We start from the raw sequence: 26189 nt of genomic DNA on the forward strand, positions 1-26189 counted from the left end.
AACGGGAGGCTGGGCCTACAGGCGGCGAGCGCTAACGGGCGTGATGCGAGTGGACAAATTATGAAAAAACATATTTGCTTTTTGAGGCCCGCCCTGTTTCGCCCGTTTAAAGGCAGTCTCATCCGTTGCCATTGACGATTTCCATTATGATTAATTAAATACCCCCATCAAAGAATATTTGGGGGAACCTTGTTGCAACAGTTGCAAAAGTCAATTCCTTCAACGACGCTCGTTTGTTTCTTTGGAATGTCGTGTGCAACTAGAATCGTCAACTCACCTTGATATATGTGGTACAGACCCCTCACCATTGAGCTGTTGCAAGCGCTGCAATATCACTGCATTTTGTCCAATTGCCATTCACTCACTTGAGCTATATCCAAGCTTCCAGATGGCTACTCCACGGACCCCAAGGAGTGGGGTTGACTTCAACTTGCTCATATACAACCTCAATGCGACCTATAATTTAGACCTTCCGAACCCACCAGTTTCAACTCCAAGACAGCGTCCTATAGAGGGGCGATCCTTGCCAGAAAGATGTGTTGGCCTTGCAAAATTCCTATACTACGATGACCCTGTCAATTTTCAACGGGTGATAGATTCTTTTTCCGAGTGGGCGATGGCTTTTTTCTCCGGGTGGGTTCAGAAACCAAAGCAAGAACCGGAGGTCCTGCCGTCTTCGCGTTCATTCATTCGTAGCAACACGATTTCTATGGCGAGGAACATCACCCCGGAACAGCGCGCAAGAGTTCTTGACGAATTGTGGAAAGTCCTTAGCGATGAGGAATATATTGTGACCAGAGGAGCCTCTAGGATACCACGAGGTGCGAGTGTCTCCTCCCCTGCAGGTGCCAGATCGGGGCCGGGATGCGACTCAGGGGTCGCAGCTACTACTACGGGGGATCCAATGGCAGGATCCGGAACGAAATCAAACGGCGCCCCCAAAGTTCCGCCAACAGCACCTGCCAAGATGCCACCTTCCCCAACTAAAAGAAAGGAAGTTGTTGATCATTCAGAGGTATTTTCGACTGCTCCCAGTACTCCTTCCAATCCGTTGCACATGATGTCATCGTCGTCGTCTGACGATGAATTTGAGAATTCCGATCTGGATAACCTTGATATCAATCTTGATATTTCTTCATTGGGCTTGGCTGATTCTTCCGACAATAACCAGGGACCAAAGGCTCCAAAACAACGGAGGATTGATGAATACATGACGACTTCCAAAAATGTCCGGAAATCTGTCTCTTCACCTTCTGGGAAGCCTCTAAATAATGAAAATACGAGCTTTCAAACAGTCACTACAGAACAATCGAACTCATTTGGAGCTAGTTTCGGGGCCAGTACTCCTGCTACCTCCTTTTCTCGGAGCTTCGAGACGGGCCAGTTTGATTTGAATGAGGCATCCACATACTCTTCCACCGCCAGGCCACCACCAGATGCCAAATTCTCGGGTTTATGGAGCAATGCAAACACAACAAGTCCGTCCAAAAATACAAAAATGCAACCGGAAGCAGATCTTGAATGGCGAGAACAAAAGATTCGCAATATTATCCAGGATTTGGAGGAGAACGGCCCATTTTCTAGCCAAAACGTGGTTAAAACCACTGTCCCCCTACGGTACCGATATGAAGCGCAAAGAGCAGCCAATTTTTTTAAAGTCCCCGCTGAGAATATTCTTCAGAAATTAGATAGGCGGAAGTTACCTGAGTATGAAGATTTCTGGAAGTCTCTTCATGATGGCGAGCAGGAGAGGTTGGAGAAAACAGCTCCAGAGCCATGGGATATGGCAGTTGACCAATATAAGGACAGGAAATTGACTGGAGATGTGATGACCTTGAGCTGCGAACTGACGTGGTGCTCGCAAAAAGAACCAGGCTACTTTAAACTTACTTTGAAGCCTTTGAAACTTTTGAGGGGTTACCGATTTTGCCGACGGTTTGGCTCGGATCGATTTCTTGAACTGACGTACCCCATCTTGACAGAGCCACCAGCACATCTTGTTCGAAAAGGAAATGCGGTGGAAAAGGAGATTTTGATCGACGCGATTTCGCGTTGGATGGCGACTAGTGAACACCATCTAGTGGGGAGAGTTTGGAAGGTATTGTATCTTGAAGACATTCAAAATAAACAGAAAAAGGCGAAAAAATATGATAGTGGAGAAATAAGAGCTGGAGGGAGCGCAATAGAAACTCCTCACAAGCAAAAGGCGTATTTCTTTGCCACTGATGGGATCGATTTTCGTAAAGCCAGAGACCCTCTGGAGATTCCTCCGCAGGGCGAAACGTCTGGGCAACGCACTAGTATGAGTATCGACGCATTGATTGATTGGCACATGCCTAGAGCCAAAAACGGTCATCAATCTGATATGAAACTCTTCCAGAGGCTCCACCTTGGATTATCCCGTACATTGGCCACGGTAATCCTACGACGGGAGGAAATCATTTATGTCAAGAATCCTCCGGGAACGGTAATGAATGATGGCTGCGCGTTGATGTCTAAGTCGCTGGGAATGGCAGTTGCCTCCGCTTTGGGCCTGGATGGCCACCCGGCTATTTTCCAAGCAAGAATTTCCGGCGCAAAAGGGGTATGGATGGTGGATCTTGACGATTCAAGATTTAAAACTGGTGACCGAGGGTTTTGGCTTCAAATTACCCAGTCACAGCTCAAAATACATCCCGCCCCTCCGCATGATACAAAGCCCATGGATGATACGCAGCTGACGTTTGAAGTCGTTCAATGGTCGCGGCCGCTCAGTCCTGCTTCGCTGAATATGCAGCTCCTCAATATTCTTCAACATGGTGGAATCCGCAATGACCATATCAGAAACCTGATTAAACAAGAAATGTCTTCATTTTATGATGAATTTTTGCGAACCCTTTTGTGTTCCAGTGGTGTTGAGTGTCGCAGCTGGTTGCAGAAAATGAAATGGATCACCAATGGGAGTTCCAAACGGCAGCCCAAGCGTACCGACAACTTTTTCCCATCCCAATATGCGGAACAGGCAATCATGCTTTTGGATGCTGGCTTCTTACCATTAAAACTTCCGTATCTAACTAAGATATTTAGGCGACTGCTTCAAGATTATCTAGATAACCTTAAAAAACTAAAGATCACAGTCTCTCAATCAACGTTCGCATATTGCGTTGCGGATCCCTTCGGAGTATTGAGACCAGATGAAGTTCATCTTGGGTTTTCTCGTGAATGGGAACATGGATCTGCCGGTACGGAACTCCACGACATTGATGTCCTTCTCGCTCGTTTGCCTGCTCATCTTGCAACCGATATCCAAAAACGAAGGTCGGTTTACAAAAATGAGCTACGACATATGAAGGATGTCATAGTTTTCCCGACTACTGGAGATACACCACTTGCTTCACTGCTCTCTGGGGGCGATTATGACGGAGACCAGTGTTGGGTCTGCTGGGATCCAATTATTGTGCGCGAGTTCAAGAGCACTGAGTTCGATCCAGGAACGGTGCCATCAGCAGAAAGTCTTGGACTCCGTTCCTGCTCAACCCTGATGAGTGAAATAGGGTCTACGGAAGAGTTCCTAACCAATGCTTTTCGGTTCAATGTAAAACCGTCGAAACTAGGACAATGCACCATCGAGCGTGAAACATATTGTTACCACGAAAATAACATTGCCTCTCCTATGGCGGTTAAGTTGGCCTGGCTGCTTAGTTATCTAGTAGATAGCAAGAAGGCCGGGCTGGAACTGACCGATGATGCTTGGGAGTATTTAAAACCAAAATACTCAAAGGTAATTACTGAGAAGCAACCGCTAGTTCCTGCTTACAAGTCTCTTTCCAGAGGCTTCAAACCCCTGGTGTGGAACAGCTGCAATATCATCGATTATCTACTTTTCGATGTTATTGTGGCCGAAAGTGATCAAATGCTAGTCCGGTTCGACAAATTCTGCAGCGAGCATTGTGAACTCCCTTTGGATCACGACTTACTATCCGAATGGGGTAAGGTGGAAAAACGGGGAATTAAGGAAAAGGATGAAATGAACCCAGTTCTATACAATGCTCTGAACGATATTAAAAAGAGATTCAGAGACAAGAAAATCAACTGGGAGAGGCAGCACGGCCTGAATAGCGAAACACCATACTCCAGGAAGATCCTTGAGGCGGCTCAAAGCCTACAGGAGCTTACTCCTCCCAATTTTGACCACCCTCTAAGCCACACATGGGCGAATAGTACCTACGAATGGGAACGGCTACGTGCGTTATGTGCGTACAAGGACTGCAGATCGGATTTCGTGTGGTATGCAGTTGGCCCAGTCCTTTGCGAAATTAAAGCAAAGGCCATGGGGCAGTGTCGAATCGTTTTGCCGAATATCCATAAAGTCTTACATGTGAACCGCAATGTGGCCAAGAGGGTGGCAGAGGATGTTATGAGGCGGAATGCAGGTGAATTGAGTGGTGATGAGGGCGGGGGCGAGGACGATTATGATGATGATGATGATGAATTTTTCGATATCGATCCCTTTTCTTTCCCAGAAGACTTGGAGAGGGATATCGACGACACAACATCTCACAATAGCTTCCCATGAAGAGACCAAGGTAGGTGCTGGAAACGATACTTTTGCCTGGTCTTCTAGATCGAAGTCGAATGTCCTATTTGTTTAATTACATTTCTCACACCTTCTCGCCCCCCCTTTCCTCCCTCTTTTTCTTTTCTTTTTCTTTCTTTTTATCTATTTTACCATGCTTTTGGTTTCTGGTGTTCGAGGTTCACCACATGGTACCATTTTGGATGGAGCATTGATCTATTTTTGACTTCTGTTTGTCAAGCGTATTTCCCATATGCACACATTTTTCTATTTCATATTTTCTTTTGAGGATAGTCTATTTTTGCGCCCACATGCACAAATTTATTTATTGGATTGGTTTTTAAAGAGCTCTTGTTATTGACAATAAATAAGAAATCAAGGAGCCCATCGGATTTATAGCATGGAGTCTCCGTATGATATTTTTTTGGTTTTCCAGTGGCCCTAGCGTACCACGTGATTTTTTTGGATAGAGGATACAGGATTCAGTCTGCTGTTAGGGTCAAGATGCTGGATAAAACCTTTTGCTGCTGACAAAATCAGAACTTGACGACCAATCCGCCCGTTAGGGGTGCTCTTTTCACCTTTCATGCTTCTGCAACGTCCACCGCATATTTTCTCCTTCACACCTAGGCAGTTCTTCAAGCGAATGGACTTTGAGTTTATCCGTTGGCTCCGGGTCTGATCCCATGGAGGCCGCGAAAAGTTGAAACCGAACGCTTATGCTTTTGATTGAGTAGCTGCGCTATCAAATGCCGTGCCATTATGACACGTATACACAGTAGAGGATCTGGGTTAAGAAGGCTTAGATATATGTGAACTCTTCGAAGGGATAACCTTGACACAGAAATTACAAGGTAGGATACACATATACACATGATATCAAGGCTCATTGGCCAGGCAGAATTGCGGTTAAGTGGAAAAGTCGAGAGTTGCGAATATTTGATTTGTCTCCATTTTGTTAAATTTTATCAACTACATGGCTGTGTTCCAAGCAGTCACATCTCTCGGAAACATCGACAATAGAAAAAACAAATTATATCTGGATATATTTAAACGAGCTGATGGAGACAAAGTTTCCTGTGAATTGCCTCACTGATACGGTGGCTGACCCTGAAAGGCCAGGATTAAGTTTCTCCAGCAACCTGCCGAATGAATTTTGAGACTTCTTCTGGATGCGATAGGAATGGAGAATGACCGCAATTTATAGGCCCAAGCAGCTGTTGGATGCCAGCATTTTTTGCCACACGCTTTTGTCTCGCCAAGGAGACGGCTCTGTCGTTCGAAAGCAGCAAGCATGATGTAGGGATTTGACGATAGGATTCGTGTGTGATTTGCGAGAGGAATGGACTTGAAAATCGCGTTAGAAAGGTGACCAAAAGGGAGGAGGTTTGGAGACAGGATGAATATATTTGGCATACCCCACAGATTGACGTCTTAATAAGCTCGCATAATATTTAGCTACCGCCGGGTCGAGATCATGGTAGAAGGCCTCAATTGGGTTTTCGGGAAGCAATGCCGTCGGGTCCTAAGATATGAGGATGGTCAGCGATTGATTTCTTGTTCGGGTTTCCGAAAAGGCACGAAACACAAGCGCCTTACCTCACTCGGGGCTGTCTTTATTATGGATGGGCTCTCCTTTTCCTCCGGACTGCAATCATTCATACTTTCTATGGCTGATTTCCCCTTTTGGGGCAGATGCGCCGACACGAATAACATGCTGACGACACCCCCGGCCAGCCCTTGGGCCTGTCTCTCCTGCTTGCTGAGACCTTGAAGTCCTTGCGATGAGGGCACGCCACCATAAGAGTGTGCAACAAGCAAAACCTCACGTCCCAACTCTACAAGTCCACCGACAACAAGATTAACTGCTTCAACGTCTGGTGAGAGGTCCGGAATTCCAGGGGAAACACCCACACTAGGTAAGTAAACTGAAGCGGTTGGATAACCAGCTGCGTGGAGGAATGGAAGTACGGGATCAAAAATGGCTGGCGTATGAAACCCGCCAGGAACGAAAACAACTGTAGGTTTTGCCATTATTCAATGGAGTGGAATGTGTATGAATTGGGTACTAGAAGTACTAGGATCGAATACATCTCAGTGTTACGCTTCTGACTCAGCTGCCGACTGCCATCACCCTCCCTTATATAGATAATTGATTAGTACTTACCCTGGAAGGTACATATCTACCAGCTTCACTAGTCACATCAGCACTATTTGGATCCTTCCCTGACGGTTATTGTTAGCAATCATTAACTGATACCATTGTGGTTCCGCACTATGCTGCGGCTGGAGGTCACAGTGTATAGGTGGTGGGTTGTGTGGCCATGCCCGCAAATGGTTACGTTGACTTTTTGCTATGGATAACCTAGTTGTCACAGTGCTATCTTATCACACTATCATATAACCGATTCAAGCACACTCACAATCTCACCATTATAGCGTAGTAGTGAGTGTGCCACACTGTAACGGACTTTGTGTCACCATACAAAAGATACAAAGTCCGGTACAGTGTGAACTCCGTTACGGTGCGGCACACTCACGACGCTGTAACGGTGAGATTGTGGGTGTGCTTGGCACGGTTAATTCTGTATGATACTCCATGATTTATCCAGTGTTCGTGGGGTCGACTCCCGGCGACATTATTCTAAGGACTGGTGACCGTTGGCTTCCATATGCCGAATATGGTGCAAACCAACATATTCAACTGTTGGACGCACAACTTCCAATAGTTAGTCAACTATGCGGTAACTGATGACGTCATCCAGTGAACCACCATTCCATGATGAGTTCTAATGCGTAAACTGATTTTCGCCAGCTGATAAGATACGTATATTGCAGAGATGGGGGCTCATTGTCAGTAATATTGTATTTTTATTCTAAATCGATTTATGCTAGACTTAAACTTTTGCGCCGGACAAGAGATCTGCCGGAGAGATTTGGATCCTGTGAGCGACAGGGTATCAACGCCGCACAACATGACACCAAAGGCAAACGGTAAAGCATATTTCTGATTATTTATTCTGATTTATGATGAAACTAGCATCGAAATTTATGCAAATTTTTGGTTTAGCCACACCATCACCCTTCGATAACATCCGGGGCGAGCTCGTTATTGGGGATGAGATAAATATATCTAACCTCCCTGCGAGCTACGTGCGCCTGGCCAAACTTTCCAATGGCTCTGTTCTAGCCGGATTTACAATTAATGAGGGAGGGGTCAAAGTGATAAAAACATCCAAGCGCACAAATGGTGATCAACGGTTTTCTCCCTTCGGAGAAATAACTCGAGGTGACTGGGACATCGGCAACATATACCTGCTTGAGGTGGCACCTTCTGTCGTCCTCGGCGCATTCCGAAACCATACCAGTGTCGGTCCCAACCTGATACACTCACGCATCACCGTCTGCAAGTCAACTAATGGCGGGAAAGACTGGAAATTTGCGTCCCAAGCATTTGAGATGGACGGGAACTTGGGCGCCTGGGAGCCATTCATGAGACTTGCTGAGAGCAACCCGAATGAAATCCAATTGACGTACTCGCAAGAGTTTGCGGCGAATGAACAACGGACGATGCTCGTCACGTCAACCGACCGGGGCGATACCTGGTCAACTCCGAAAGCCGTCTCGTGGAAGCCAAAACAACGAGACGGAATGACAGGGATCGCGAAAACGAAAGACGGCAACCGGGACGCCCTTGTCATGGTCTTTGAAACAACGGATAACATGCCATTCTTCAATGTCAAAGCCGCAATATCTTATGATGATGGAGCCAGCTGGTGCCATCGGCAGGACGTGCAGGTGGCTCCAAGAGGGAAAAATGCCGGAGCACCACAAATAGCCTCCTTTGCCGATGGATCCTTGATAGTTGTGTATATGGCAGATGAAGACATCGAGGGCAACTGGCCGCATAAGGCAAACATTAAAGCGACGTTTTCAGGCCCGCCGAAGGATGGGAAGATGTGCTGGAGTCCTCCCCAAGTTGTTAAGGAGGCAGATGCTTTTTGGCCTGGTGCATTGCAATTTGAAGATAGCACCGTCATGGTTACGTACGATGCTGATGGAGCGCGAGCAAAAACTATCCGCTTGAATTGACTCTGGTCCATGGCAGGGCAGCGCTTTTGCGGAGGCTGTGAATAGAAGTTAATCTGCTGGATCCATTTTCATCCCACATTAGATATATATGAATACTCAGCGATAAATCTTTTGGGAACCATTTGGGAACCGCATTTGTTGAATCATTTCCATGGAACTTGATTGATTGGCTATTTGGTTGTATCTAGCCTAGCATTTTTGGGATGTACGTGGTTCATGGTCCAGAGTTGAAAGCTACTTCCTGCTTTTCACTACTATTAACAGCATGAAAATATCCACCATCCACTATGCGTCATTCCGTTATGTGCAAGTACTTATAGCTTTATTGTACGATTTAAGGTGCGAGCACAAAATGGGCCTACAGATTCCGTCAAGACTTTCGCGGCCACCTTAATCAATTCAAGCGACTGTTATCATCACCTGAAACCAGGGCCTGACCCTTTAGAGGGCGAGTAACCAAAGACTTTACTAGGCATGAGAACTGACTACCTGGCCCTGAATGCTGGTCTCCAAATAAATCGAGATCGAATGCAACAATTCCGCATGGGGTGGGCTCCAATGCATGGTAGATGGTGACCCTCGGATTGATGATGAATGGGGCCACACCTTGCCGGGTTGTGAGAAAGGGACCTGGCAAGGCAAAGACAAGAATCGCTGAAGCCCAGCAAGACGATCGGGAAAACGCTCACGAGCAGTCCTATTTTCTGTGGAATAACTCACGGCGGGGGATACTCACAAATAATAGCTACTAATAAACCGAGAAAACATGTCAGCACTAACAATAGTTACACTGTGTGGGACAAACCTCTCAGTTCCCATCCCTTCCATCCTGCACATTCATGATATTGTAACTGCTCACGATGTCCCGTCATTGCAGTAGTTTCGTGGTAGTCCCGCCTGAGCTTCCCAGACACCACGCAGCAGGAGCACTCCTCCTTGTACTAGTAACCCATCATCAGAATGGCATCAAGAGGCTTGGTGCCACGCTATTCCTAGACAGGAAGGCGAGTAATCAGCTGGGAGCACGTGTTTGCAGAGTTTGCTAGCCTGAGACTTCCCAACGCTGATTGGCCATCTTTGGCCTTTCACATGCTAATCCTTGGAATGCGTCTGATGCTGATTCGCAGCCGCAGCAGTCACATGTCAGGCGCCGTCAAACCGATTTGGGTGTGGGGGGAATCCTCAACATCGATTCCTACCTAGTATTGTTTCTCCTTGCACCATCTCCTCAACAGAATCAACTGGAATGTTCTCCCTCTACTGAGATCCGAACTAGCAGCTTTTGTGTGTGTGTGTGTGTGTGTGTGTGTTAGTGGCCGTTGCAACAGTGTTCCTGGAGTTGATTCATCCCTTCTACGAAGGACCAAAGGCTCGATTCCGTTGACAATTCGATAGAGTCCAACGGGGCTCGGTGTCAAGCCATCGCCGTTCCTATAACCTAATTGGTAACTGACCCCGTCACATTCCAAGCAACTGTCGCATTCAAGTCGCTCGAATTGGGTATCACAGAGACCTACCTATCAACCACGCCACGCCACGATTTGTCAGTCGAACATGACATCGCAAATCCAGGATTCGCCTCATCCTGCACTTCCTCCGTATCCTGACAGCATCGCTCAGTCTAAGCAGACAAATGCTGCTACCACTGCCTCTTCCGGATTGCTAAATACCACTCTCTCGACTACTGCCAGAATGGCAGTCTCAAGTGGCCCTACTCAGCTGGACATGGATAAGGAGGGGCGCAGTCGCAGGGCTACAAGTGTACTGTCGATGGACGATATCGAGGCGGCCCAGGCGTTGGAAGGCCTTCGAACAGGTCAGCTTATGGGTTTGAATATCATCAAACGAACTACAATGGTATAATTCTAACCATATCTGTTGGTTTTACATAGATTTTGTTCATTCCCCCGCATCGTCTCGCAGCGTTGACCCGTCATCCCCGCCAACAACGTCCTCACCTGGACAGCAACCGAAACCGCAACCGCAAGCGCCAGAGCCATTACTCTCTCTCCTCACCTCATCTCATCCTCTTCTTTCTTCTGCCATAAACAGCTCCGTTTCTGTCTATACATCCTCCAAGTCTTACTCACCAAGGTTCAAGTATGGAGCCGAATTTTTGGAACGGAACATCGGTTCTCCTGTGGTGAAGAAAGTTGGCTCCGTCGGCAAGAAGACCGGTGTCGAGGAGGGTATCCGTTGGGCACTTCAAAGACGGCGGGCTGGCGATGACACAGCCGTCGATTCAGAGACTCCTGACAAACGGCGGAAGATTAGAAATACCAACACAGACATGCTGGATGTTGAGCGGGCAATGGCTGAACTTACACCATCCCACACGAGGAGATCGTCCACTGCAGAGTCGCTCCCACCATATGACAATCTTTCGTCTCCTAAGTATGAAGAGCTGGCGGAGTTGGATAAGAAAACTTTACAAAACAACAACCAATCTACCTGGCAGAGTCGGCTTATGATCTCTACCTCCGGTCTTGGCGTTGCTATGAGCGAGGAGTCCCTCCGCAGCCTGGCTTATTGTCTAAGCTGGCTTCGATGGGCGAACGGTCGGCTGGGGAACTCGATTGTATCCTTGAAAAAGGTTCTGGAAGAGTCTGATGCTTCCAAGAGAGCTCAGCCATCAGATGACCCAGCGATTTCCGAGGCAACATCACGCAATTCCACTCGCGTTTTCGAGCAGATTCAACAGGTTAAAGGAGATATATTGCGTACGCTTAGGCAAGTCGTAGACGTGGTCTCTAAATATGCGGGCGGCGCACTTCCGGAAAATGCACGACTTCTTGTCCGCAGACATCTCACTTCCCTCCCTCAACGCTTTCGGCTTGCATCTACCATCACTACATCCGGAGGTAGTTCTGGCACGGAAGCCGATATGAAAACTAGCGCACAACGGGTTCTAGTTCTTGCAGAGGAAGGATTGGACATGATGGCCCAGGTTAGTGGTGTGGTCAATGATACCCTCGTCAGCGCGGAAAGCTGGTGCGAAAAGCTACGCCGACCCAAGCCCCCACGAAATGAACCGGCATCTGCATCAGATCAAGAACCAATGGTGTTTGACAGCAAACCACCCGTTCCTGTGCCTGCAATACCGAAGGACATTGAAATGACTGGGATGACGGAGAAGTTATAAACCGCTCGGCTTAGCTTTTGTTGGCATAGACGAAAATACCTCCTACCACCGCTGCTAGGCCCACATCCTTGTCAACAAACAACAAACAACATCCAACATCCTCATACGTTAAGACCAGCGGTACCGATACACTCTGCGGGTTCCCCCGCTATCTCATATTCATCGTTCAACATATAATGACACAACCCCCCCCCCCCCCCCCCCCCCGGCCTTCCAACGTAAGAAAAGCCTCCGTACAATGCTAGACCCATTTCAGCACGGCGATATTTTCCATCCCACCATCTCTACCAATTTCCGCCGGGCACGCCCGCTGCCCACCACTACATTGCCCTCTTGAAATTTCTTATCTAATTGGAGTTAGCCCGCCCACCGCCGCGAATATCACCTTTCATTCCACATTCAATTATTCAATTCTATGCGCTCGCCCCACTCTGAGATATGCTGGCAAAAATCTTTTTATTTTTTATTTATTTTTTTTCAAATTTGCGCCTCCTTTTACTTCATCTTACTGTATTGAATACCGTGAACTAATTGGGGTTCTCTGCTTTTCTTTTTCCTTTTCTTTATTAATTCAGCTCGTCAATGCTTTTCGGTATTGTGGCGCTCTTCCCTTTCATTTTGCGCTTCTATCCAAAAACCCTAAATTTGGAATTTGATACATTCTTTCGCCCCTTCAGTGACGTACGCATCTTGCTATTGCTTATCGGTCAACCCGACCTACTCCTTCTGATTTCCTGATAATATGATATATATATATATATATTTACATATTTATATGTATCAAAAGGAAAGAAAGAAGGAACAATTCAACTAATCTCGGCTGCGTGAAATATCTTCCGACTATTTCGTCTCAGCGTGTCACTCTCGTGGTCCCAAATCGCCCCCAGTCCTTTCGTTTCCACGTGGGCCTTTGTAAAAATTCTTTCCTTTTCGGACTGAAATGATTTTCTCTTTTATTATTCTCCCAAACACCAAAATGAAGAGATAAAATCAGGCTTCCAAGGCTTGAAAAGTATGTCTATATATGTGTACATAGGTATCTATCTCTGTGGCTTACAAGTAATGTTTTTTCAGTAAATGAGAGAGGAGAAGAAATTGTTAAGGCTCATTTGCGTCATAGTTTGATCTCTTTGGATCCATAGGATTTTAACATGGAGTAGAAGCCCACATCTCGGCACGCCATAGTGCCTGTCTCGATGAGAGCTTCTATGATTATGTTGTTCTAAATTCCCTTGTATCCCTTTCTGGATTTCTCCTACGAGCCGTTCATTCGCACGTTTCTTTTGTTGTTTGCTTATTTCTTTGAACCTAACCGAAACAAGTGCTCCCGCATACTAATTGGCAACTCCCACCACTGTTTGACCTCGACAAAAATATCACCAAAATGTTATGATATCTAATCTGCCATTCCCCACACCTTCACACATTATGGCAGATACCTTAGGGGATCCAAAGAACCAACCCAGGGCTGGTGAACAGTTGTCCGCACCATCTCCCCGCACCATCTCCCCGCACCGTCTCCAGCACCATCCCCTGGATTCCAGTATCCAGGACCCAACCAAGATAGACATCAACAGCCAGACACTACGGAGTAAGTCAGATTAAGTTTACTTATTCCTATCTCACCTTAATAGTCGCACTCGACCATCCAGCAGCTTAGCACCACTCTCCGGGAATTTCTGAATAGCTCGAGTTCTTGAGGCGATGGGAGTCACATCTATATTGAATTAATTACTCTGTTTACGTTGACCTAGAGTTGTTGGCATACCGCTCCGGGCGTATTTCGTGGCCTCCGCAACGTTTTACACAACTTTCTCCAGGTGGGTAGGATGGTCTCCATATGTGTACTGGATTTTCGCAGAACCGTCATTCAGATGCACATTTTGTTCTGGAGAACCTAGATCCCCACAATCCACCGAAGCTAACAGCAGTTCATAGTTGACCTCGCTATTTTCTTCTTGAGTTTTTCTTCAATCTGGTGTTTTGCAAAAAAAAAAAAACAAAAAAGCTCACGGGCTGAGAGGGCATCCTGAACAAGTTGAATCTCTGTCTTCGAAATCGAAGGGGATTGCGGATAGTACTCGCTCTGGCCATGGCTCCCTGGTAGGCCCGGAATCTTAGGTTTCTCTAAGTATATTCGGGTCTTCAATGAATGTATAAAGTTGTTGTGTTTCTTTCAAGGATCTTTGTGTCACCGCACCCCTAAACCAAATTTAGAACAATGATACCAGATCTCCTACCCTTGGGTGTGCGGCGTACACGATAATTTCCAAGGCTATCCATGAAGACTGCAGCGTAGTCTAAAAAGCACTCGAGATCTTGGGGTCCAGCATTGGACTATTCCAAGAGCAATTTCCAATCCCCATTACAAACTTTCGAGAGCTTGATAATCAGATCGAATATGCCCTCGGACTCGGGGGGGGAAGAGATTTGACGAAGCAATATCCTTGCACCGCAATTTGAAACGCTGGTAAGATTCAGCATTTCTTCAAACAGGACACAAAGGACTGATACTACTTCCCGGCCCATATAGTACGCATAGAGCTTTTCCCCCAAAAAATCGTGACTCAAATGCCTCGTTGCATTCTAACAGATAAATAGAAGGCCTTTTCTGAGCCAGGAGACGATCTGAAGCCATTGTATCATTCTCCTTTCGCTCGCGATAGACTTGAGTGCACAGAATCCCAATGGGACGGAGGATTGTCCATTGAATATCCAGGTCTGGTCGGCGAAGGGCCTGCCAAACACGTGCAACTATTGCGGATCCATTGCAGGAAGCTCAGCCTCTTTTCTTGATATTTTCAAATGAGTTCAAGTCACGAAGTCATTTTATCGACTTCTATCAAGTCCTGCTAACTTCTGAATCAATCAGAAGTCTCACATATAACTACTAGTATCTTATGAAGAATCTGAGAAGAAACAAATTTATTGTCAAGCATATATGAGATTATGAAATACATGAATAATTTATAAGGGTCAACAGGAAGTGAAGCCACTTCTTTGCCCAGTCAGGGTTTGGCAGGCCTAGAATTCCCGGGGGTTAACTATATACGGGGTACGTGGGCCAGCCCTATTGTGGCTGACAAAGGGGTTTAATCTATTAGTTATAGTTAAGCTTAGCTACCATGGAAGTTGCTGCCACAAAGAAAATGCAGTGTGTTCTACTCTTGACTATCCTGTATATCTGGAGGATCTCAGTAACCATGGGTATTCACTCTCATCTTAATTTCTGCAGCACAGACGCTCTACTACTAGTAGACAACCGAATTGAATACAATAGTAACCCTTTTATTCTCCGAGACGTAACAATGAAAAGGATTAACTCTCATCATTCTATCGTTTCATAACATGCAGCCCCGATGTGTTATTTGAGTCTCTGTTCGACTCTCCCATCCATCTCATTACATATTATCATGCATTCTTAGCCACCAGAAATCAATACCCCAAAGTAATTCTACATACAGCCCTCGACCTAGAAGGGAAACGCAATAACAGCGATGATGCTGACACTACCGCAGCCCTCCTTCCTTTCTTTTCACACCCCTATATCATCTTCAGTCACTACTTCTCCTCCCGTCCAGCCAGAAGAACCCATATTTCTCCCATCGGATACTCAGTTGACATCAAGCACAGATGCTCCAACTGCAGTATCTCAAACACCAGTCCCATCATCCATCATTCTTTCAAACCTGATCCCGACAGTTGTCCTCCTCATATACGCTTTTTATATCATCTATCGCATCAGGAAATATAAAAGAATCAACAAGTTTTTCCGCAACTTGATCACCTTCCCACAGGGTAGGCGCAGAGCTTGGAGGCGAACACGAAGGGGGAAGAGTTATGGCCCCGTCAATGCCAATTTGAATGTTGGCCGTGGTGACGATGATCATGGTGATGGCGAGGATGATGACTATCAAGAGATTGAAGAGATTGAACTAGAGGGCCAAATGCAGCGCATGAGAGGAAAATCGAAACGACGACCCCAGCATGAGAATCAAAAACAAGGATATCAGCTTATCGATTTCCCAAGCCCAGACTCAGACTCAGACTCAGACTTCCCCTCAATCTCAGCCTCTGATGCAGTATTACTGGACACCCCCTCGAATGACGGAGATGACGGATACAGTTGCATTCATACCCATAATAGTCACAAGGTATGTGGATATCCTCGAAATGCCGCATCCAAGCAGGAACAGCTTGTAGAACTCGACATGTCCAAATATTTTGATCCCACGACGTCAAGACTGCGAGACAATGTCCTCTTGGCTCCCAAGATGAAGATTGGGAGTAACGGAGAGGGTAGGGACGACGAGGGAGAAATAGGAGATATGGCCGCATGGGTTCATAGGATTGTTGACTATGTGGTTACAAAGCTTCTCAATTGGTTGGATGATTGACTGTGGAATGAACCCCTTTTAAGTGGTGCGCTGAGTCATGAAGGCGTGTGCTTGGAACGGCGTATGTTGCATGCAGTACAGATGTAGGCATGTACTGATATGGGGAGGTGGCTGAATGATTGTGCATAATGGAGGAGAAGAAAGAAGTGAGGCACTCACCACCGTTGTAATTTTTCTCAGTCTCTCTCATTTATTTTTCTCCCGAAACTATGGGAAAATAGGGAGGTAACACAATATATTTTAATCCATTAAAAAGAAAGGAAAGAAACATGTAAAGGACTTTTGTTCCTCACCATGTTACCTGATGCTCCAAGGCAACAATAAAAAATGAATAACTAATTTATTCAATTTCCGTTACCAACGAATAATTGTGAATTTGGTGGGGAAACGAAATATGTAACAAATGCAGATCGCACACTGGCATAAACCCAAGCGTGAAAGGGAACAAAAAAAAAGCCCTCCCAGAATTGATCATGGCAAGACATATCCTCCATCCACAATAATATCGGTTCCGGTTGTGTAACTAGAAGCGTTCGAGGCAAGGTACAGGTATGCACCAACAAGTTCGTGGGTTTCTCCCTCGCGGCCCATGGGGATCTTCTCGTGCCACATGGCCTTGGTGGCAGCAGGGATGAAGTTGGAGAGCTCAGTGGCGATATAGCCGGGAGAAACAGAGTTGGCACGGGCGAAACGCACCCATTCAACGGCGAGAGATTTGCCTGTAAGTAGGTCGTTAACTAGATAGAAACCTTTGTATTTTCCTTCCTCCAACCTTTTTCTTTTAATAGCACATCTGCTGGTATATAGGTAGGAAGAAAGGCACTTACACATTTGAATCACGGCCGCTTTCGCCGCATTATATGCCGTCTGTAGCTGCGGGTAATTGACAATGTGCGCACTCATTGACGCCGTGGCGATGAAACTTCCATAGGTGAAATTCTCCAGCTTCTTGCCGTTGATATCGGTGCCCTCTTCTTTCTGGCGTCTCCAATGGGCGGCGGCTGCGCGGGCACAGTAGTAAACGCCGTCGACATCTGTCCTTATGACTTTGCGGTAATGGTCCAGGTCGGCATCTATCATGGCCCCCTTGGTCCAGGGAACACCGGAGTTGGCAATGAAGATATCGAGGCGTCCATTGAATTCCTGGACGATGGTGTTTATGGCGTCAGAGACTTTCTCTGGGTCCGTGACGTTGACTTGGTATGCTCTACCTGAACGGAATTGTTAGAATTTGGTGGTCAGAAACATCATTTTGGTATTTATTTTCTTTCCTTTTTTTTAATAGGCTCCGTTTAACAAAAACAAAGGAAACAATTCATTGTTTGGCCGTACATAAAAATCTAAAACTTACATTGAACTCCATACTTCTTCTCAATCTCCGCGGCCCGTTCAATGGTGGCTTTGTTGCTATTGTACCAGATGGCGATATTCGCTCCAGCTTCGGCCAACGCATGGGAAACGGCCAGGCCAATTCCTGCACCAGCACCAGCGACGATAGCGGTTTTTCCCTTGAGTGAGAAGAGGTCCAGAACACTCCCAGTGGAGGGTGGGGCCTTTGTGTTATCTGTCCGGAACTTGCCGTCGACAATTGGGGAGTCCATAATGAATATCAGTCGAGGTGGAATCTGGTTATATATTAAGTGTTAGGATCTGAAGACCAAAGCAGTGTGCTTCTGGCTTCCTAGATATATGTTTTGGCAGCTATGCAAGAAGATAATGGAGGTGGTGGTGTGGGGGTGAATGGGGAGTAACGCCGCCGTAGCACAAAGAGCAACAGTCAGCGGCACAACCTTTTGACGTGTGAGGGTGGAGCAGCGATGTAAGGATAAAACGCTTATTATTAACAGATCGTAAGAGATATTTATGGGGCGCTTGGTTTAAATGGATGCTAGTAAATACGAATAAATAGAGATATGGTGAGTAAGAGCAGCAAATCTAGAGTGGATCACAAAATGATTGGTTCATCGAATATGTCAACAGGGACATATTGCGGCAGCGCGAAACTATGCCCAACCGATCAATCAATGGAATTATCTCTAGGAATTGCTTGTCCGTCTCCGGCCCGAATTTCATGTATCATCACGAAAAAATGGATCCGCTTGTATGTGGTGCGGAGGCAGGGAAAAATGAGGACTTCGCCATGACGTCAGTGGCTGGTGATTGTCAGGAACTGTGGCGGGGTCCTTGAAATTTTCACGGCTATGGTGGGAGAGTGTCTTTGTCTTGGTATCGGAGTTTCTCCAGCGGGCAAATATGTTATCAATTCGGTTCTAGTAGGTAAAATGCTTGCTCAACATCATCCACATTTAAAGAAAATTGCACAGCATAAATGGCCGAAAAGGAAAAGGGTAATTATTGATAATAGAAATGGTGCCTTCAGGAAAGATTCGGAAAACAGCGAGTTCAGTAAGGGGTTGCAAACCCGCTTCAAATTGTTCACAGTGGAGCAAGAATATATTACCGCGATTTGATTCCCACGCCTTCTCGGCAAGCACAAGGGAGAAAACGAGGAGTTGAATGTGCTTTTATGGAGAGTGGTTACATTGATCTGCCTAGTTAGAATGACCTAGCGGGGATGACCGGTGAGAAATCAGTCTATGGTCGCTGGCCGCTGGCTGCTCATCCGCTACTGTTCTGCTGCATTTATACCACGTATTTCTTCCAGGTCAGGGTAATTTGGTGGTCGTTACCAATTAATGATAGCAGTTCAGAAACAGAGAGGAGCTTGATAGTTACTAACTAGTTCAGCCAGGTTTGCTTACTAATAATATAATTGGACCATTGTGGATCCTGATTTCAACGTCAACGACATACATTATGATGGTCTTGACCAGAGCTTCAGGCAGATTCAAGGGCTAGGGTGCTTTGATTGATGCATTTTTGTTAGCATTTTCCTTTCCAATGGCCAGAGAAATTTGGTTGAGTTCATCGCTTTCTGATTGTTGCAATCTCTGTGATACTGACATCACTCCTTGCCCAATGCTGGAGATATCCCCTCCATTGACTTCTGGATACAAAAGCAAGCTATGTGTCTCTGGGTTGGTACTGGTCTAATATGGTCTTTGATAGCATATTAACTCCATACGCAATGCTGCAATTCCCCCCTGTCCTCAACTGTTTGCTCAGTGGCCATGCTTGAAAAGTCATCATTGCTCAAGCAATAATTAACATGTATTAGAAATACTCTGATATCGCAAGCTTTTTTGTTCGTGTATCATTTCACGGAATGCCACTGGACATGCCGCCACACAGTATGAAGCTGCAGAGTGTCATCTCAAAAGAGGAGGGTTCAGTTAAACGCTGCTTTATGATGAGAACCGCGTCTGACACTCTGGGTGCTATGACAACCTGTCACCGCGCCAGAGGAAAACAACATGAGGACAGTAGCTCTTTTACTTCAATGGTCCATTTTTTGCTTCTTGCACACGGTTTAGCGCCCTTCTTCTCTCGCAGTATGTGGCTCAGCTTCCTACTTCGATCCTTCAATCATCGTCCTTTGTTAGTATCCGTGCTCTCGAGAAACCTTGTACTCATTGCTAGCCACCCCTTTGACGCGTGAATTCAATGGCTCCTCTGAGTGACCTTGTTTTGATCGCCGTTGTTTGTGCTGTTACTGTTTTCTTGTGTGTGTTGCTGGTGACGGTCCTATGCCTGCGCTATCGGCGGAAGAATATCCTCCATTCCAATGAGACCAGTTCCAATCTATACCCCCAGTCGCGTGGAATATTCCACACGACATTTCCTTTCCCGTACGCGGGTGCGAGACAATGGTCTGCCATTGGTTCCACAGAAGATCTCCGTGGGCAATTGTCCCCGGGGATTCTGGAGCCGGCTCCCTGCCATACTTCTGAGAGACGAGATGCTCGTATGTCGACGCTATCGATGCGTAATACGCGTCGCCTCCAGAAGAAATCAAGTAGGGACATACCTCTCGAGTCTGTGGCATCTCCGCGTTCGCATTCAGCGCCCTCAGATGTTGAAAACATGGGTTTCTCTCCTCTCGCAATCGCAGAGCTTCAAGCTGACTGCACTCCAAAGCGGAAAATACCTCTACAAGATGGCAACACTACAATTGATAAGGATGAGGGTGGTCGTATCACTTCATGGCCACTGACTACAAGGAAAGGGTCATACTATGACATAACTGCAACAATGCGAGGAGGCCCATTCATTATTAATCCCGAATTAGCCAAAAGACGGTCTGAAGGGATTCTGCATCAGGCCCCAGGCTCTCCTCCAAAACAGGAAGTTCCTCCATTGCCGTTTTCCCGCCCACCTGGAATACCTCACTTGACTAGGCACGATTCGATGCTCCTTTCAAACAAGAGTTTGGATACTGCAGGGAGCTCAATACTTGATTACCCAGCTGGGGAGAACTTAACTGATTCGATTGACTTAGAGACGCCCAGCAAACCCCCTCCTACGATTCATGAACGGTATATATCGACTGATGGGTGGTGGGTGCCAGCGTCCACAAGAAGCGGATCGGTATCGCGTATCTGGCAAGCATCGTCACCCCGTCGTTACAACTCTACGTCTGGTTCATACAAGCAAATTGAAGACCGCGGCTCTCCCAGGCGAAGCGCATCCATGCATTACCCAGAGGAGAGATCATCTTGTATTTTGGGTGTCCAGACACCAACTAAAACCTGCCAACTATACGTCCCTCCTCTCGGAGAATCAGGTTCTCTGACGAGTGGGCCATGGATTCCAAGTAATATCCGCTATCAAAAAAGTCAGCTGCCTGTTGCACATGAGCTAAACACATCTTCCAGCCTTGAAAGTGACCGTAGGTCGGATGAAGTGCGTTCTCACTCAGCTATATTGAAGCCGATCACGGAGAGCGGGAAGAATTGCGGAACCCGAACACTGGCAAACGCCAATGGATGTCCTTCCAATCGAACTCATTGCGTCCGTGCATCACGCCTATCAACACTTGGGGAAGCATCTCTCGACGAAGCAAGGAAGGGACATCAACGTCGAAAGAGCGCCAGGACATCTATTTGTCAACGAAACTCTATTCTAACTTCATTGTCGCCAACTATTGAAGAGCCAGAAGACAATTCTTGTAAATCTACGCCTCGAGCGAAAACCATTAATCCAGTCCGCCAAGATAAGAAGTCTTCTGAACTCCCATCAACCAGTGAAAATTCGCACAACCCTTTTGATAATGACGAAGATGACATTTCTGACGATGGCGGGGAACCAACACCCACTCCTATCGAACGAGGCTCAACAACAAGTCTATCGGTAACTTGTCCCTCCAGCGTACCAAAATTCTCTCCAACTCCCGTCCATGAAAGACCAAACATTCCCCGTCGTTCATCGCTGCGCCGAAACTCATCGACTGTCCTACGATCCCAACATGAAGCTCAGTACCAACCCCAGCGCTCCACATCAATAGCCTCGACTACTACCATTCTTGCAAGTGAACCCTACGCATCGACTCCATCAATAACAACGCCGACAAATACTGTTTCTGGCTTCCCCAGTTTAGAAAGTTACGGCAACATCATCGCGAAAATGGATAACGAGGCGATGAACCTCAATAACGGCGATCGCCCCACAAGAAATGCCTTTGCTCTCCCCGAAAACTCCGCGCTGATGGAACAAGAAACAGGAATGTCAGGCGAGAAAAAGCCAAGGCCCCTACCTATCCTTCCTATACCCAAATTGTCCCAACCGCTTTCCCGCTCACGCCCTCAGAAATTCCGAGCAGCACTCACAACCATACAATCAGCGTCTAATATCGCTATGCCTGATGGTGCTGATGGAGTTAGTTGCCACGATAGTGATAAGGAGAATGGCGGTAACGCTGGCAGTAAAAGTGACGATGGTGACGATGGTAGCCGATCTCCCACTTCAACATCCAGTCCATCGCAACTTCGCCAGTTAGAGAAGGGGGAAGGAACGGAGAGCTCCATTCAACATGAGGGAACTGAGTCGCCTTCTGAGAAACAAGAGAGACCTGGAGGGCCGGTGGCTTCAACGCCTTTGAAAGCGGGAGCGGCAGTCGGGACAGAGAAGCTGACCTCATCGATTGTGAGAACACCTGGCAGCATGTATGATCAATTTGGATTCTTGAAGGAGTAACGATGAGGAATATGGCAGCCCTAATGGAAAGAAAGGATAATTGGAACATGGCGTGCATGGCAAGAATGAGTTTATCATTGATGATGTTCCCATTTTAGGTTGAACGTGGGTTATATCTTTCGTTTGGAGTTGCTGGAAGCTTGTTATCCATATTTAATGGCGTCCTTCGGACTTTCCCCTTGCGTTCGTCCCTTGCGTGGCATAGGAGTGGGTTAATTTTTAGCTGACTTCACATTATCTGACCTGGATGTTTTGTTGGTGTCTTATTGTATTTATCGATTGGAATTTGATTTTGTTTTGGGCGAACTGGAAGATGTATGTGAATACAACCTTGAGCCGATTCATGGCTCCAAGTTCCTTTTTCTGGTGATGATATCGCTTCTTCAGTGCTTTTTTGAATGACTACATGAAATTATTGTTTATTTCACGTTGTCCGTTTATCACTCGAATCACCAAGTCGCTGTCTGGTTTCTACTAGTTACTTTTGTATTTTAATGTTTAATTGCACCCAAGGTAGCTTCAGCTCTGTCGATGAACACCCCCCCAAACCTGCATGGAAACAATACAATTCTCATAATTTCCCCAACTGATTTCATTTTAATCAACTTTTTATTTCACAATTACACTTAGCCACTTACCAAGGGTATCTAATACAGAGTCAGAAGCTATCATCGGCCCAAAAGATAACGCAAAAGCCTCCAAAATATTCATAGAAAATTCTTTTTTTACTGATTTCTTTTGTTTTCCATACAAACCCAGGCACTCAGCCCGTCCTCCTCCACTTCGTCTCCTCCCCACCCTCATCGGTATTCACATCAACAGCATCTTGCCCATTTCCCTCACCACCTTCCTCACGAGGTCTAACCATCCCAGCCCCAGGCCCCAAAGAAACCCCACCCGGCCCTTCGCTCCCATCCCCAATATCCTCACCACCTTTCCAATTCCCCTCCTCATCAAAGTACTCATGCATATTTTCTGCCGTAATCCAACCTCCACTCCCCGGCATCGCAGGCGGTAAGCCGCCTGTGCTATTGCCAGGGGTGATCAGCCCTCTCTGATACAAGATACTACCATCCAGCTGTTCGGTGGGGTGATTCTGCATATCCGCGTCGCCTTCTTCGTCGCTTCCATGTTGCGATGCTGGATCAGGATGCAGGTTCGAACATGCTGAGACGGCGGCAAACAGATCTTGCGCAGGCGTTTGGCTGTGTTTATTTTCTTCTTCTTCCGTAGTGAGGAGTTCGTCTTGTTGTTGCGGTTGTGGTGGGGGTTGGAGTTGGGGAGGCGGAGGCACTATTGTTAGACACGTGCTATCTTCTTCCATATCCTCGTCCTCCTGGCTGTCCTGGCTGTCGGCTGAAAGTTGCATATATAAACCCTGCACTGTATTTTCATCTGCAACGGAGGAAGTTGCGGGTGAAGTGGAGTTAGGGATTTGGAGGCGTTGAATCGCATGCAGGGAGATTGATGGGTACGGGATTGCGACACCGGTTTTCGCACGCTGGGAGTAGAGAAGGAGACGTCTATTTCACTGTTAGAGATGCGCATATTCTCCTGAAAATAGAATTTGAATCCATACTCAGATGTTACCCAAACATCGACCCCATCTATCACAATCTCTTTGTTCCCATCCGCACCGTCGGTAGATGTAGCGGTAGCGGAGGTTGAAGCTTCGCTAGCTGAGGTGCCATTCACAGCTTCAGCTACGGAGGCATTCGGTCGCAACCCATTTAATGCAGTGGATTTGTTTAATTCTTCTTCCAAAATCACTATTTTACAACGTTCGCTCAGATGGTGCAGGATGGGGGGTCCTGAATAGAACGATGCCGGAGTATGCGATTGGTGCTCGGCAAGCGGAATGAATGAAGAAGGTTCGGGGGGGTTGCGAAAGACTTCCATTGCGAATATGAGTCGATTCCAGCCCAAATTGATAAACCTGGGTTTCTGGCGCATGCGATCCCATATCAGAATTGCTGGTTTGCTAGTGAGGTCACTTTAGTTGGTGACTAAGCAAGATCTGATGCTTGGTCAACGACACAGCACTTGACTACATCACGGATACTGCAACGCACAAAGGCAAGAAGGATGAGAAGCGCGACCACTTCCAACTATTATTGCCATTTGATGTCCTAAAGCCTACCGGGGCGTTTGTAGTCATAAATGTTCATATAACTCTACCCAAGAACAACGCGCTTCAATGCCGAGGGAAAAGGGAAACAACAGTGGGAACATGAAGATATAGCCATACAATACACCCAGAACCATTTTCGCTATTATGTCTTATTTATGAACGGGAGCCTTCCAATCAAACCTTCTATGGGTTTGCCAGTCAGTATCTTTCCCAAAGTGTTTTCTACCATCATTAATGTCTCGGGAAGAACTTCTCCGCCAGCAATCATGAGCTTTGCGATTAAAGGCGCCAGGGTTAGCGCATTCGTTTGTTTCGATGGTCGCTGCCATCCCTCAAGATATGGCAACCGTTCTTGCTCTATTTTATCGATTAGAAAGGTTACTGATGCATGAACTTAGGCTCCTAAATTTCCTTACCGAAGAAAATCCTGATCCAATCAACTCGAGGGTTTCCTGTATCAGGGTTCCCAAAAACACTTAAATACTGCGCCGTTTCAGTATAGCTAATTATATCGTCCTTCGCATTAAATGTGAAATCAGGATTTCGTGCTCTTTCCGTTTTGATTCGATTTAACCGTGCGTGAGCAGCTGCTCCCAAGCTTACAGTGCGGTCGTCGATGAAGTAGTCGAGGACGCTCTGCCAAATCGTCGCGTTGAAGCTGATATTGTCACCAAAGTAAATGTCGCCTCGTGATAAACTTGCGTCGTGTTCGGCAAACAAATCGTGATTAGCGAGATCATCTAGGTTGAAGTAGAGCTGAAGTGGATTTTTCGCCCCTATCATCCCCCCGGTGCCAGCAACAAGTGTGAGATCAAATCCAACATTCAACCCCTCCAATATGCCTTTAAGCAAGGTCGGATAAGTCATTCGCTTTCCGTTGCGAGGAAGTATGCCATGATTTGCGAGACTGTTTAATGCAGGGCATGGTCCACGGACTGTCAACGTTGTCAGAATTACAGAATTTTCTTGCAAAAGACTTTTTGGTCTAATAGCTTACCGTCATCTGGTCCTGGTGGATGCCATCGCGTGTAATCCACTGCTGCAGACACCAGACGAAAGCTCACAAAAACCATCACAATCACGGTGGTCAACATGACTTGCGATAACCCCATTTGCGATGTGTGGATCTCCGTCTTTTGAGCTTGGAACGGAAAGAAAACTGCACGAAAGAATCAATCCCATGCGATTTCACTTGCTGTCAATGATATATGTGCGATATTCTTCATAAAGAAGCGAAGATGGTGACACCGGTGAGGTAAGAGTCTGGAAGCAAGGCGAGCGATTAACTGTGAGTAGCAATTGCAAAAAGGACATCTGCGCACGGTCACAGCAAGCTCATGATCTGTTCAGATCCTCATCCGTATCAGAGTCAAGTATCCATTTCACCCGGAAATTGAACAGGATCTACAAACTAAAGCCTTCCGTAATCTCCCTGAAAGGGAATTGAGATATTGGTGGAGATCCTCAGCACAATTCCCAGCACTGGTTATTTGCTTGGCTCGAGGTAGGTATCATATCATAGGTATCGGATGTGAATGACCCACGGGAAGCCATTCTGCCAATTCCTCGCCAACTACGTGGTAGCGCATGTCCTCTAACCTTCGAGCGCATCAGATGGACTCACTTCAACAAGCGGGTTGATAATCGACCCACTGTCGATCAGATCATCTCAGCGTTTAGAGCGCCACTCGCATAATTAGGGATGGTTTGAATAGTGATGGGCTCCTTCAGCCTAAAAACATATGGCATATTCTCTGGGAAGCCATGGATATGAGGTTG

At 46.5% G+C, this 26189-nt stretch overlaps 9 protein-coding genes across 9 annotated transcripts; 5 read left to right on the top strand and 4 right to left on the bottom strand.

Moving 5' to 3' along the window:
- Positions 1-388: 388 nt before the first annotated feature.
- HCBG_06604 (RNA-dependent RNA polymerase) lies at positions 389-4897 on the top strand (the record flags this gene model as incomplete). Its single annotated transcript, XM_045433653.1, has 1 exon — positions 389-4897. The coding sequence occupies one exon, from the start codon at positions 389-391 to the stop codon at positions 4553-4555; it is 4167 nt and encodes a 1388-aa protein (XP_045285966.1).
- Positions 4898-5679: 782 nt separating this feature from the next.
- Positions 5680-6589, bottom strand: HCBG_06605 (uncharacterized protein; the record flags this gene model as incomplete). Its single annotated transcript, XM_045433654.1, has 3 exons — positions 5680-5902; positions 5974-6080; positions 6155-6589. The coding sequence occupies 3 exons, from the start codon at positions 6587-6589 to the stop codon at positions 5680-5682; spliced, it is 765 nt and encodes a 254-aa protein (XP_045285967.1).
- Positions 6590-7585: 996 nt separating this feature from the next.
- On the top strand, positions 7586-8877 carry HCBG_06606 (BNR/Asp-box repeat domain-containing protein; the record flags this gene model as incomplete). The annotated part of the gene is made up of 1 exon (XM_045433655.1): positions 7586-8877. One exon carries the CDS (start codon positions 7586-7588, stop codon positions 8645-8647), a length of 1062 nt encoding a protein of 353 aa, XP_045285968.1.
- Positions 8878-10201: 1324 nt separating this feature from the next.
- HCBG_06607 (clock-controlled protein 8) lies at positions 10202-11789 on the top strand (the record flags this gene model as incomplete). The annotated part of the gene is made up of 2 exons (XM_045433656.1): positions 10202-10463; positions 10540-11789. 2 exons carry the CDS (start codon positions 10202-10204, stop codon positions 11787-11789), a joined length of 1512 nt encoding a protein of 503 aa, XP_045285969.1.
- Positions 11790-13217: 1428 nt separating this feature from the next.
- HCBG_06608 (uncharacterized protein) lies at positions 13218-16186 on the top strand (the record flags this gene model as incomplete). Its single annotated transcript, XM_045433657.1, has 5 exons — positions 13218-13380; positions 13828-13892; positions 14391-14537; positions 14900-15091; positions 15308-16186. The coding sequence occupies 5 exons, from the start codon at positions 13218-13220 to the stop codon at positions 16184-16186; spliced, it is 1446 nt and encodes a 481-aa protein (XP_045285970.1).
- A 147-nt stretch (positions 16187-16333) lies between these two features.
- HCBG_06609 (L-xylulose reductase) lies at positions 16334-18242 on the bottom strand (the record flags this gene model as incomplete). The annotated part of the gene is made up of 3 exons (XM_045433658.1): positions 16334-16905; positions 17014-17397; positions 17538-18242. The coding sequence occupies 3 exons, from the start codon at positions 17785-17787 to the stop codon at positions 16658-16660; spliced, it is 882 nt and encodes a 293-aa protein (XP_045285971.1).
- A 1508-nt stretch (positions 18243-19750) lies between these two features.
- Positions 19751-22279, top strand: HCBG_06610 (uncharacterized protein; the record flags this gene model as incomplete). Its single annotated transcript, XM_045433659.1, has 2 exons — positions 19751-20975; positions 21237-22279. The coding sequence occupies 2 exons, from the start codon at positions 19751-19753 to the stop codon at positions 22277-22279; spliced, it is 2268 nt and encodes a 755-aa protein (XP_045285972.1).
- Positions 22280-23042: 763 nt separating this feature from the next.
- HCBG_06611 (uncharacterized protein) lies at positions 23043-24178 on the bottom strand (the record flags this gene model as incomplete). The annotated part of the gene is made up of 2 exons (XM_045433660.1): positions 23043-23802; positions 23859-24178. 2 exons carry the CDS (start codon positions 24176-24178, stop codon positions 23043-23045), a joined length of 1080 nt encoding a protein of 359 aa, XP_045285973.1.
- Positions 24179-24552: 374 nt separating this feature from the next.
- HCBG_06612 (uncharacterized protein) lies at positions 24553-25504 on the bottom strand (the record flags this gene model as incomplete). The annotated part of the gene is made up of 3 exons (XM_045433661.1): positions 24553-24767; positions 24827-25345; positions 25408-25504. 3 exons carry the CDS (start codon positions 25502-25504, stop codon positions 24553-24555), a joined length of 831 nt encoding a protein of 276 aa, XP_045285974.1.
- Between the last annotated feature and the right edge of the window lie 685 nt (positions 25505-26189).

This window comes from Histoplasma capsulatum (assembly GCF_000150115.1).
Source record: "Histoplasma capsulatum G186AR genomic scaffold supercont2.9, whole genome shotgun sequence".
In the NCBI taxonomy this organism is placed as follows: domain Eukaryota; kingdom Fungi; phylum Ascomycota; class Eurotiomycetes; order Onygenales; family Ajellomycetaceae; genus Histoplasma; species Histoplasma capsulatum.